Genomic DNA, 13628 nt, shown 5'->3' with positions numbered 1-13628 from the left:
AAAACTCTGATTTTAAAAACGTGCAGAGGACTTGAGTAACATTTTTCCAAAGAAGATGTCCAGATGGCCAACAGACACATTAAAAAATGCTCAACATCACTCATCAGGGAAATGCAAATCAAGACCACAATAAGATATTACCTCACACAAGTCAGAATGGCTAGTATCAAAAAGACAAGAAATAAAAAGTATTGGCAAGGATGTAGAGAAAAGGGAACTCTTTTGCACTGTTGATGGTAACGTAAATTGGTGCAGCCTCTCTGGAAAACAGTATGAGATTTTTCAAAAAGTAAAAAACAGAACTACCGTATGATCCACCAATTCCATTCCTGGGGATTTACCCAAAGAAAACAAAAACAGTGATTTAAAAAGATGTACACACTCCTATATTTACTGCACCATTATTTACAATAGCCAAGATATGGAAGACATTTAAGTGTCCACTGACAGATGAATGAATAAAGAAGATGTAATCATAAAGAATATGATTACTCAGCCATGAAAAACAATAAAATTTTGCCATTTGCCAGCACATGTGTTATGCTAAGTGAAATAGGTCAGACAGGGAAAGTCAAATTCCACATGGTTTCACTTACCTGTGGAATCTAAAAAACAAGACAAACAAAACTAACCAAAATAGACTCATAGGAATACATAGTCATTAATATTATAATAACTTTATACAATGACTAGACTCATCCTGATGGATCCTATATAATGTATATAGATGTCAAGTCACTGTGTTATACCCCTGAAACCAATATTAGATGTCAACTATACTTCATAATAAATAAACAAACAAACCTAAGTAAGGTGGGGGGGGGGGGGGGCCGGGGGGGGGGAAAGCAAAGCCAAAAGAAAACTAACATATGATTTTTTAAAAAAAATATTTGCGGGGGGCGCCTGGGTGGCGCAGTCGGTTAAGCGTCCGACTTCAGCCAGGTTACGATCTCGCGGTCCGTGAGTTCGAGCCCCGCGTCGGGCTCTGGGCTGATGGCTCGGAGCCTGGAGCCTGTTTCCGATTCTGTGTCTCCCTCTCTCTCTGCCCCTCCCCCGTTCATGCTCTGTCTCTCTGTCCCAAAAATAAATAAACGTTGAAAAAAAAAAAGTTAAAAAAAACAAATTTGCGGGGTGGGGCACCTGGGGGGTTCAGTCGGTTAAGCGTCCAACTTTGGCTCAGGTCATGATCTCACAGTTCATGAGTTTGAGCCTCACATGGGGCTCTGTGAGGCTCCATTGGGCTCTGCACTAACAGTACAGAGCATGCTTGGGATTCTTGCTCTCCCCTCTCTCTCTGCCCCTCCCCTGCTCATGCTTTTTTTCCTCTCTCAAGATAAATACACACTTTTAAAAAAAGTATTTGCATACATTTTTCACAAAAAATTTTAAAAACATAGTGATTCAACATAATTGGGCAGATAATCTCTACCAAAAACATTTTGAGATATATTTTTTCTAATTTTAAGTTTTATCTATTTATTTGGGGAGAGAGAGGAAAAAAATACAAGTCGGAGAGGGGCAGAGAGAGGAAGAGAGAGAGAATCCCAAGCAGACCCTGCACTGCCAGCACAGAGCCCGAAATGGAGCTCGAACCTATGAACTGTAAGATCATGACCTGAGCCCAAGTTGGATACTTACCTGACTAAGCCACCTGGGCACCCTTGAGATATATTTAAAGTTATAAAATGTAAAAAAATAAATAAATAAATAAAATAAAATAAAGTAAAGTTATAAAATGTGTCATCTACAATTAACATCTAAAAGAAAAAAATTAATCAATAAATGTTAATGCCTACTTTGGGCCCAAATAAAAACCAATATAAGTTTAATATAATTTAATGCAATAAAATATTAAAAGATTTTATAAACATACATAATAGTGTTCAGTTGAACAAGCCCATATTGTCCCTTTTGTTAGTAACTTCCTGGTTGACACTGCTAAATCAAAAACATACTAGAATTACAGTCTTTTCTCCTTTAAAAACAATGTTAACTGAATTACTAGACCATGTTTTGCCAATACTATAAGACCTAGAATAAGAATTAAGTCTTTCTAGACCTTAGTTTCCTCATTTATGATGGCACAATAATTTCCAAAATCCTTGTGAGCAAAAAAATTATGATGACTTTTTTTTTAAATTTTTTTTTAATGCTTATTTATTTTTGAGACAGAGGGAGACAGAGTGTGAGTGGGGGGAGAAGCAGAGAGAGGGAGACACAGAATCTGAAACAGGCTCCAGGCTCCCAGCTGTCAGCACAGAGCCTGATGCAGGGCTCGAACCCACGAACCATGAGATCATGACCTGAGCCAAAGTCGGACGCTTAACCGACTGAGCCACCCAAGTGCCCCTTATTTTTTTAATTTGAGAGAGAGAGAGAAGCAAGCAGGGGAGAGGGGCAAAGGGAGAGAGAGAGAGAATCTCAAGCAGCCCAGCATGGAGCCGGATGTGGGGCTCGATCCCATGACCCTGGGATCATGACCTGAGCCAAAATCAAGATGGACACTCAACCAACTGAGCTGCCCAGGTACCCCTGTGATACAAATTTTTTTATTTATTTTTTATTTTTTAAGTTATATTTATTTTGAGAAAGAGAGAGAACCAGCAGGGGAGGGACAGAGAAAGAAAGACACAGAGAGACAGAAAGAGAAAGAGAATATCCCAAGCAGGCTCCAGGCTGTCAGCACAGAGCCTGACTTGAGGCTCAATCTGACGAACCATAAGATCATGACCTTAGCCAAGATCCAAGTCATATGCTTAACTGGCTGAGTCACCCAGGCGCCCCTATGACACAATTTTTAATCAAAGTTTTCTTGAAATTCATCTGACTACCTGATTTTTACAGTAAAAATTACTTTGCCTTTTTACCAGAGTCAGCTATTTATAATATAAAGAGAATTAACATATAATTTAAAAAGTGTCCAAACTGCCATCTTTCTCAAGGCTGTTTTTTATAGATGTGCTAATATCACAAAACATATAGACTAGAACTGAACCTTCGGTCTCTGTGGAACTTTACTCAGAAAAGTCACATTAAGAAATGAAGGTCAAAAGGAAGAGGAAAGAAAAAAAAAAAGGAGCTGAAACACAGAAGCCAAATATTACATAGGTTGGATGCACTTAATGAATAAATGAATGAAGAGATATACAGATATAAGAAGAAAAACCCAAGTTATTAATGTACCTCGATGAGTAACGCAACCATCTTTTTCCCATCAGCTTCAGGATTCGCATGTTTGTTAAATTCCAAATCAAAATAAAGCTTGCACACAGCGTTTTCAGGAATGACTTCATAGCAGTGTAAGAGATTTTTTCTAATTGAATAATGCAAGATTATTAGGTTTACATCTTATACCTTTTAAATCATAATAGCTGCTTTTATATTTCAAGATACTGTATTAACTGTGATTTAATGACATATAACTATGGCACAGTGAAGGCATGACAAAGTAAACTGCTCACAGTAGGTTTATGGATCATATTATTAAGAGCTCCCATCACACAACATGTAATAATTGTATTCGTAACATTATTTAACTTGAAAATATTTTCAAGTGCTGATAACTTTCACATTGTATGACAATTCTTTGCTTTTTGGTGTCATGATAAAGCAAATCCTGTCTAAGAAAAGAACTTTCTCACACCGGAATCCCAAGATCACATATATTCTTGGGATTCGATAAATTTTTTGAGAATTTTTAAGATTTGTATTTTCATTAGGAAAACAGGCTTTTCAAAATTGGCTAAAAACATATTCTAAATCACCTGACTTCAATGAGCTTTCATTGCTCCCACGTGGATCAGGAGACAGGACTTTAACACGGGTTAGTAAGAACAGATACTGACTTGATAAGTAAATGATTACTTGTGCTAAGTGAAGTTCAGATGGCATCCTATGTAAGTAAAAGGTTTGTAATTTCAACACAGAAAAGTGATGGGGGGATTGGGTCATCATGTGACACAGATTATTTAGGAACTCAAAACACACACACACACACACACACACACACACACACACACACACACACACACACGGTTGGTTACATAGTACTCTTCTCCCAACACCTGGTGAGATCATTCAGTGTTGCCATGACAAGGAAGCTCCAGAATTCAATTCTACCAGTAAAGGACTATTGTGTGATTGAGAACTGTAACAGTTAATTCAGCCAGAATCAATTTCACAAACATAACTAGATGAAGGAAATGTAACTTTAATATGCTGTGCTTTACAGACTTACCGGGATTTATAGTAAAACCAAAGTTGAGTGTAGGTTGTTACCAGGTAAATACGTTGTCCATCACCCACTTTGTATTCCAAAGCAAATACATGAACATCCTTTATAGAAATCAAAAATAATATTCAAAAAATTAATAGAGTATAAATCCAAAAACCCACTGTAGCTACTCAATGCTTATGAAGAATTTTGTCAAATTTTGAAAAACTGGCATTTGAACATCTATCTGTATTACTAAAAGTAAGAAAAATAGTACACCTACGCCGATCAAAATCTTTGCTTTAAATGTAAATGGACTAAATCCTCCAGTCAAATGACAAAGGGTAACTGACTGAATGGATAAAAAACACAAGACCCATCTATATGCTGCCTACCAGAGACTCACTTCAGACTGAAAGACACATAAACTGAAAAAGGGATAGAAAAAGATATTCCATACAAATTGAAATGAAAAAAAAATGCTAGAGTGGCAATACTTCTATCAAACAGAATAGATTTGGGACAAACACTATAACAAGAAACAAAGAAGGTCATGACATGATGATAAAGGGATCAGTCTAACAAGAGGATATGGCAATTGTAAATGTCTATGCACCCAACATAAGAGCACCTAAATATATTAAGTACTAACAGACAAAGAGGGAGAAAATGACAGTAATACAATAATAGTAGCATACTTTAACACCCCATTTACATCAATGGATAGATCATCCAGACAAAAAAAAAAAAAATCAATAAAGTAACTTTGGCTTTGAATGACACACTAAACCATATGGATTTAATAAATATATACAGAACATTTCATCCCCAAAGGGCAGAAAACACATTCTTTCCAAGTGCACATGGAACATTCCAGGATATGTCAGGCCACCAAACAAGTCTCAATAAATTTAAAAGGACTGAAATCATATCAAGCATCTTTTCCAACAATAACAATATGAAACCAGAAATCAATACGAGAAAACAACTGGAAATAAACGTGCTAGTAAAAAAACCAATGGGCCAATGGAGAAGTCAAAGGGAAATAAAAAAAACACCTGGACACATGAGAAAATGGAAACACAATGGCTCCAAATTTACAGGAGACACAGCAAAAGCAGTTCTATTAGAGGCAAGTTTATAGCAATACAGGCCTACTTCAAGAAACAAGAAAAATCTCAAAGAAGCAATCTAAACTTACACCTAGAGGAAAAAACAAGAAATAAAAAAGCCCAAAATTAGAAAGAAGAAAATAATAAAGATCAGAGTGGAAATAAAGACTAAAAGACAATAGAAAATATCAATGGAATTAAGAACTGGTTCTTTGAAAAGATAAACAAAATTGATATAACCAGACTCATCAAGAATAAAAAAGACAACTCAAAAATAAAATCAGAAATAAAAGAGGGGCGCCTGGGTGGCTCAGTCAGTTAAGCGTCCGACTTCCGCTCAGGTCATGATCTCACAGCTTGTGAGTTCAAGCCCCACGTCAGGCTCTGTGCTGACAGCTAAGAGCCTGGAGCCTCTTCAGATTCTGTGTCTTTCTCTCTCTCTCTGTCCCTCCCCTGCTCACACTCTGTCTCTGTCTCTCAAAAATAAATAAACATTAAAAAATTTTTTTTTTAATTTAAAAAAAAGAAAAGAGAAGTTACAACTGACACCATAAAAACACAAAAGATTAAAGGGACTACTACATCTTTTGATTAGGTCTGGGTCTTTTAATAAGCCTGTCCTGGACCATGAACTTCATACTGGCTTATCAGCCCACCCACTAGGTGAGGCAGGATGATTAGAGTGGGCTGGAGATAGGTATTTCATTAGGTATTTTATTATTTAGTTTAGCTCTGATAAAACCCTGACAGCTTAAACCATGGTTAAATAGTGTCTCCTCAGTGTAGACCATGTTAAAAAGAACAGACTGCTTTGACGTATTTCTAATTGGTTCCTCTTTTCTTCTCCCTGCTGGAAGCATGAGGAGATTTTTCTCTGGTGTTCATTGTGAGAAACTGATAGAGCTCCCCAGGGGGAAAATTTCATAAAAGTGTGGGGCCATTTCTGCTTCTCCCTCTTCCACTCCCCACCCCCCCAATGACGGGTCTTCTTAGAGATTTTCTCTCTCAGACTTGTCCATCCTGAGACTCCAGCAAGTTATCAGTTACAGCTCAGGTTTTCCTAACTTGACACTCATTCCCAGAGAACAGAGGTTACTGCTCATGGGTCTTTTCTCCAGGAGGCTATGATTCTCTGTTTTTGTCTGTCAATCTTTCCAATTTGGGGGAGCAGTGGCTTACCTGTGTTCTCACTTCTCTTACAGATCTAAGAAAAGTTGTTGATTTTTCAGTTTGTTCAGCTTTTTATACTACTTAGGTAAAAAATTAGTGTTGTTGGGACACAGTGGCAACTTTTAAGCCTCCTATATGGATTGGAAATTGAAAGTCTACATATTTCTTTTAAAATACGTATCTCTGTGTTTTTAGGATGTGAATTTGGCACTTTTTCATAAATTTTGATTCAAAAAAATAAAAATAAAAAGTGGAAAAAAATAAAGGTACTACAAGAAAGTATATGCCAACAAATTGGACAACTTAGAAGAAATGGACAAATCCATAGTAACATAAAGTTTTAAAAGACTAAATCAGAAATAGAAAATGGATTACTAGTAATGAAATTCAATTGGTAATCAAAAACTCCCCAAAAAACAAAAGTCTAGGGCCAGATGGCTTCACAGGTGAATTTTACCAAACATCTTTTACTCATTTTTTAAAAAGTTTATATATTTATTTTGAGAGAGACAGAGAGCGAGTGAGCACAAGCAGAAGAGGAGCAGAGAGAGGGAGAGAGAGAATCCCAAGCAGGCTCTGCACTGTCAGCACGAACCCCAATATCATGACCTGAGCCAAAACCAAGGGTCAGGCGCTCAACTGACTGAGTCCTCCAGGTGCTCCTCACCAAACATCTTTTAAAGAAGAGTTAATAACTATGCTTCTCAAACTATTCCAAAATATATAAGAGGAAGGAATGCTTTTTTTTTTAAAGGAATACTTCCGAATTTGTTCTGAAAGAACAGCATTACCCTCAAACTAAACCAAAGACACTAAAAAAAAAAAAAAAAAAAAAAAAAAAAAAAAAAAGTAGACTATTATCCCTGATGAGCACAGATGTAAAAATCTTCAACAAAATATTAGCAAATCTAACACAATACATTAAAAGGATCATTCACCAGGGCGCCTGGGTGGCTCAGTCATTGAGCGTCCAACTTCAGTTCAGGTCATGGTCTCGCAGTTTGCGGGTTCGAGCCCTGCGTCCGGCTCTGTGCTAACAAACAGGTCAGAGCCTGGAGCCTGCTTCAGATTCTGTATCTCTCTCTCCCCCTCCCCTGCTCATGCTCTGCCTCTCTCTGTCTCTCAAAAATAAATGAATGTTAAAAAAATTTTTTTTAATAAAAAAAATTAAAAAAAAAAAAGATCATTCACCATGATTAAGTGGGGTTTATTCCAGGGATGCAAGGATGGATCAATACCCACAAATCAATCAACATAATACAACACTTTAAAAAGCATTTGACCAAATTCCATATCATAACACTATCAACAAAATGAGTATTGAGGGAACATCTCAACATAATAAAGACCATATATGACAGACCCATAGCCAGCATCATCCTCAACAATGAAAAGCTGAAAGCTTTCCCTTTAAGATCAAGAAAGGATAAAGATGCCCACTTTCCCCACTTTTGTTCAACACAGTACTAGAAGTCCTAACCACAGCAATCAGACAAGAAAAAGGAGGGGAAAAAAGGCATCCAAACTGGTAAGGAAGAAGTAAAAGTGTCACTATTTGCAGAGGACATGATACTACATATAGAAAACCCTAAAGACTCCACCAAAAAATAATTACAATAAATGAATTCAATAGAATTGCGGGATACAAAATTAACATACAGAAATCAAGTGTACTTTTAAATACTAATAGTGGGCTATCAGAAAGAAATTAAGAAAATAATCTCATTTACAGTTGCATCAAAAGGAATAAAACACCTAGGAATAAATTCAATCAACAAAGTGAAAGACCTGTACTCTGAAAACCATGAGACACTGATTAAAGAACTGAAGACAACAAAAATGGAAAGATATACAATGCTCATGGATCTGAAGAAGTAATACTGTGATAATGTCCATATTATCCAAAGCCATCTACAGATCGAATGCAATCCCTACCAAAATACCAATAATATCTTTCACAAAACTAGCACAAATAGTCCTAAAATTTGTAGGGAACCAAAGAAGATCACAAATAGCCAAAGCAGTCTTCAGCAAGAAGAACTAAGCTGGAAGTATTCCAACCCCAGATTTCAAAGTAGATTACAATTCTATAGATATCAAAATAGTATGGCACTGGCACAAAAGTACACACACAAATCAATGGAACAGGATAGAGAGCCCAGAAATAAATCCATAATTATAAGGTCAATTAATCTATAACAAAGGAAGCAAGAATATGCAATGAGGAAAAGACAGTCTCCTCAATAAATGGTGCTGAGAAAACTGGATAGCTAATGCAAACAAATGAAACTGGGCCACTTTTTCGCACCATACACAAAAATAAACTCAAAACAGATTAAAGACCTAAACATAAGACCTAAAGCCATAAACCTCCTTAAAGAAAATACAGGCAGTAAACTCTTGGACATCAGCCTTAGCAATATTTTTCTGGATCTATCTCCCCAGGCAGTGGAAACAAAAGCAAAAATAAACAATTGGGACTAGACCAAACTAAAAAGCTTTTGCACAGCAAAAGACACCATCAACAAAATGCAAAAGCAACCTCCTGAATGGGAGAAGATGTTTACAAATGATATACCTGATAAGGGGTTAATATCCAAAATAATATAAAGAACTCTTACAACTCAACACCAAAAAAAATCTGACTTTAAAAATGTGCAGAGCGCTTGAATAGACATTTTTCCAAAGAAGACCTATAGATGGACAACAGACACATGAAGAAATGCTCACCATCACTAATCATCCCGGAAATGCAAATCAAAACCACACTGAGATACCACCTTGCCCCCATCAGAATGGCTAGTATCAAAAAGACCAGAAATAACAATGTTTGTAAGGATTTGGAGAAAAGGGAACACTCATGCAGCACTGTTGGTGGGAACGTAAGTTGGTGTAGCCGCTATGGAAAACAGAATGGCGTTTCCTCAAAAAAATTAAAATAGAAATACCATACAATCCAGTAATTCCAGTAGTTTGGTATTTACCTGAAGAAAATGAAAGCACTAATTCAGAAGAATATGTGTACCCATATTTATTTATAACAGCCAACATATGGAACACACCGAGTGTCCACTGACAGATGAATGGATAAAGAAGATACAGTGTATGTACTCAAAGGAATATTACTCAGCCCTAAAAAAAAAAAAAAAAAAAGAATGAAGTCTTGCTGTTCACAACATGGATGGACCTAGAGGGTATTATGCTAAGTGAAATAAGTTAGAGAAAAACAAAGATCACATGATTTCATTTATATGTGGAATCTAAAAACAAAACGAACCTAAAACAGACTCATAAATACAGAGAATAAACCGGTGGTTGCCAAAGTGGGGCAGGGAGGAGATGGAGAGACAAGAGAAATAGGGGAAGGGGATTAAAAAGTACAATCTTCCACTTATAAAATAAATAAGTCATGGTGATGAAAAGGACAGCATAGGGAATATAGTCAATAATATTGGAGTAACTTCGGTGATAGATGGTAACTAGACTTATTGTGGTGAGCATTTTGTAATGTATAGAACTGTCAAATCACTATGTTGTTCACCTGAAACTAATATACTTACTATGTCAACTATATTTGAAACAAAACAAATTTTAAGTGTCATTACAAATTTTTCAAACCAATTGGCACTACATAGGTCATTGCTCTTCATTCTTAATATAAAGTAAATGGCCAATAATTCATAGGGATATGTTTTGCAAACTGTGTGATATTTAGATCACGATTCTTTTGTAGATCATGTGGGCTGGAATGAACACAAACAACGATTTTTAGTTTGTTTTTAGAAATCTAAAGTTACAGTAGCCCCAGAAATAAAGGCAGGAGATGAGAAAATTACCTCTTTACAGCTTTTAACAAAATTAAAGGCTTCAGTTTGCCGATGGAATAGTTTCCAAATGGAAGGTGGTTCTTCTGGCTTAGACAATCTCGGTCTGTATACTGAGGACAATGGTTTCCTCTCATAACAAGCTGCTCGTTCTTCAATTTGCTTCAGTTTTGCTTCCCATTTTCTCTCCATTGGTTCAGAAGTTACGGGAAACTAAATCCTATCCTGTGTAAGATTTCTACCAATTAGTACTAAAAAAACAAGGACATCAATTTCTTTGTTTAGAATATATATACATATTTTTTGGTAAAACTTCAAAACCCATTTCCTAATGGCTATTTCCTTATCCTATTTATTTACTTATTTATTTTACATGAAGTTTTAATGTGAAATGAGAACATGGCTAGTTGTCAGATATCTTTCAATCTTGGTTCTTCTAACAGTGCTATGATTTTAGAAGTTCGCTGAGCCTTAACTGCAAAATGGGGATCAATGTCATCCTGAATACTTTATGTAATTATCAGGATACATGTGACAAGACCTAAGAAAACGTTTTGTAAATTACAGAGTCGCAGGTAAATACAAGTGGTTTCTGTATCATTATCGTTTTCACTAGAACCACTTTAATGCATCAAGCGCTATTGACCTTGACCAAGTCGTCCTACTACTTTGGCCATGACTCCTGTGCTACTACTTCTCAGGGCAGAGTTCATTTCCAGACACCACTGTGCAACTCTTAGTTCCCTTTCCTTCTATGTTTCTATCCATTTCTTTTCTTTTCACCCAACACAGCCGTTAGTTGGGAGGACAACACCGTGTATAAATGGGAACTGCAATATTGGCTACTTTGGTTTAGGATGTCTATGTTCATCATAAGCACGACTGAAGACGGGAATAAATAAATTTTAATCTATGTCTGTTAATGACTGTAATTTTGTGATCAATGTGAAATGATGGTCTTTTAACACCTGTTTTTTTTTTTTTTAATTTTTTTTTTCAACGTTTATTTATTTTTGGGACAGAGAGAGACAGAGCATGAATGGGCGAGGGGCAGAGAGAGAGGGAGACACAGAATCGAAAACAGGCTCCAGGCTCTGAGCCATCAGCCCAGAGCCCGATGCGGGGCTCGAACTCACGGACCGCGAGATCGTGACCTGGCTGAAGTCGGACGCTTAACCGACTGCGCCACCCAGGCACCCCTAACACCTGTTTATTAATCTAATCATATATGTTTTTGTTTGCATACGTTTCCATTTTAACCAGGTGAGGGGGCCAGGCAATACTTTTTCAACTTTTGATTATGTTTTACTTAGAAAAAAAAAAAAAAAAAAGGATGAGTTTTTAGAAGGGGAAAAAAAGCTTGTATCGTAGGTAGATAATGGCCACAAAATTTTTGCCATTCCTCCCATCAACAGCTGCTGTCTGAGCCCACTCCCACACTGACTCTGTGTTTGGTCATGTGACTTGCTTTGGTCACATCAACAATGTGAATCTCAATGTGTCAATGTCACATCAACAAATGTGAAGCAAACTAGTGGCGTTAAGTGCTTTTGCACTGGATTTGGCTATGCTGTAGTCCCACCCTGGCACTGTCATGCCAGAACTCTAGCCTCATAGAGGATAAAAAGCCATCCGGAGAAGAACCCAAGTTACCCCAGGTAACAGCCAACATCAACTATCAGATATATTGAGTTAAGCTATTTTGGATCAGGCACCCACCAGAATTCAATGTGTAAGTAAACCTGAGTGAGTTCAGGTGAGATCTGCAAAGCAGCTGTTCAACCCACAGAACTGGAAGAAAATATTACTTTTTGTTTAAGCCTAGAAGTTTTGGCATGATGTTTTACACAGAAATAGAAAACCGATGTAGTCTCCCTCTTCATCAATATCATCTATGTCATAATTTACTGATATATAAAACACATACATTCATTTTATAAACCGAAATAACAACATAAACTACAGCATTTGAGGGGAAAATTCCTATTTACCTTTCGCGATGCCTTTCCAGTACTTGTGCTTATCATGTTGATAAATATTCTCTTGAATTTTAGCAGAAAACCTTCCAACAACACAAACTCACTGGCAAATGATACGTTCCCGGGAAGGAAAAACAGGTTCATCCTAGAAGACTGAGATGGTAAAACGTCATGACTGTTAAATTTCACATTTGACTCCAACCATAACAGACCTAAGAAAGATTGCTCTCTCAAAGTTACACCTGATCCAGATGAAAATTATAAATTACAAACCAAGAGGGGCACCTGGGTGGCTTAGTCGGTTAAGCATCCAACTTCAGCTCAGGTCGTGATCTCCCAGTTGATGGGTTTGAGCCCCACACATCCAGCTCTTATGCTGACAGCTCAGAGCCTGGAGTCTGCTTCTGATTCTGCGTCTCCCTCTCCCTCTCTGCCCCTCCCCTGCTGGCACATGCACCCTCTATCTCTCTCTCAAAAATAAATAAACATTAAAAAATTTTTTAAGAAACATTAAAAAATTTTTAATAAATAAATTATAACCAACGTAATTCTAAAGATATCAACATAAATGTCATTACAGGTATGCCGCGGAAAAGAATACAATTTCACTGGATTGAAGAGACAGGGTAATTTTTGACGAAATGGCTTTTTCAATACGAAGTGATACGGAGGCTCCGTAATGCTAGATTCTGAGTACAAAGTTTATTTTAATTTGTTTCACATACAGATAAAAATCCTCAACATTTAGACAACCTAAGTGAGAAACTGATTCTCTTCTATAAAATATAACTTTTAATAAAGCCCACTGATGACTTAGTAAAGACAAGAAACACAGAATGCATTTAGATAGGATCTGTAGCTCTAGGATCTAACCAGTAACTGACGAAGAATAACCATGTACATGTTCACACTTGGTGACACTGACATCAGGAAAATTTTTGATTTTGTAAAAATTGCTGGCATGACCATGAGAGTATGGTTTGACAACTCACTGAACTGAGGAAACCATAGTGCCAACAGAGAACAAAGAGAAATTCAATATGTTACTCCCTCATGTTGTTCGCACAGTTCAAAAATTTTAACAGCTGGGTTCAGGGTTAGAAGACAACTGGGGGCCTCACTGTAGGAGCAGGAGGATTAAATGACAAAAGCAAAGGAAATGGAAAACAGGAAGGCATCTGGTATTCTGGTTTTGGACTATCATTTTCCTCATCTCTACCCTCTACGAGAAGAAACAGGTCACCAATTTTGAAATGCTTTTTTTTTTTTAATGTTTATTTTTGAGAGAGACAGAGCGTGAGTGGGGTAGGGGCAGAGAGAGAGAGGGAGA

At 36.9% G+C, this 13628-nt stretch overlaps 1 protein-coding gene across 7 annotated transcripts in view; it reads right to left on the bottom strand.

The window, feature by feature from the left end:
* The window catches only part of PRIMPOL (primase and DNA directed polymerase), a 57701-nt gene that overhangs the window by 41037 nt on the left and 3036 nt on the right, over positions 1–13628 (bottom strand). For 5 of the 7 annotated variants that reach the window (XM_047855500.1, XM_047855501.1, XM_047855498.1 and 2 more), the window contains 4 exons: positions 12311–12451; positions 10332–10544; positions 4238–4335; positions 3184–3313 (listed from right to left, as the gene is read on the bottom strand). In XM_047855500.1, coding sequence (XP_047711456.1) covers positions 3184–3313; positions 4238–4335; positions 10332–10511 — 408 coding nt within the window. In that variant the 5' untranslated portion in view covers positions 10512–10544; positions 12311–12451. Of the gene's footprint in view, positions 1–3183; positions 3314–4237; positions 4336–9479; positions 9524–10331; positions 10571–12310; positions 12452–13628 lie in introns of those variants that run through there. The other 2 variants (XM_047855502.1, XM_047855504.1) reach the window with 2 other exon arrangements.

This window comes from Prionailurus viverrinus, chromosome B1 (assembly GCF_022837055.1).
Source record: "Prionailurus viverrinus isolate Anna chromosome B1, UM_Priviv_1.0, whole genome shotgun sequence".
Classification (NCBI taxonomy): domain Eukaryota; kingdom Metazoa; phylum Chordata; class Mammalia; order Carnivora; family Felidae; genus Prionailurus; species Prionailurus viverrinus.
This window is presented reverse-complemented; position numbering and strand designations above follow the sequence as displayed.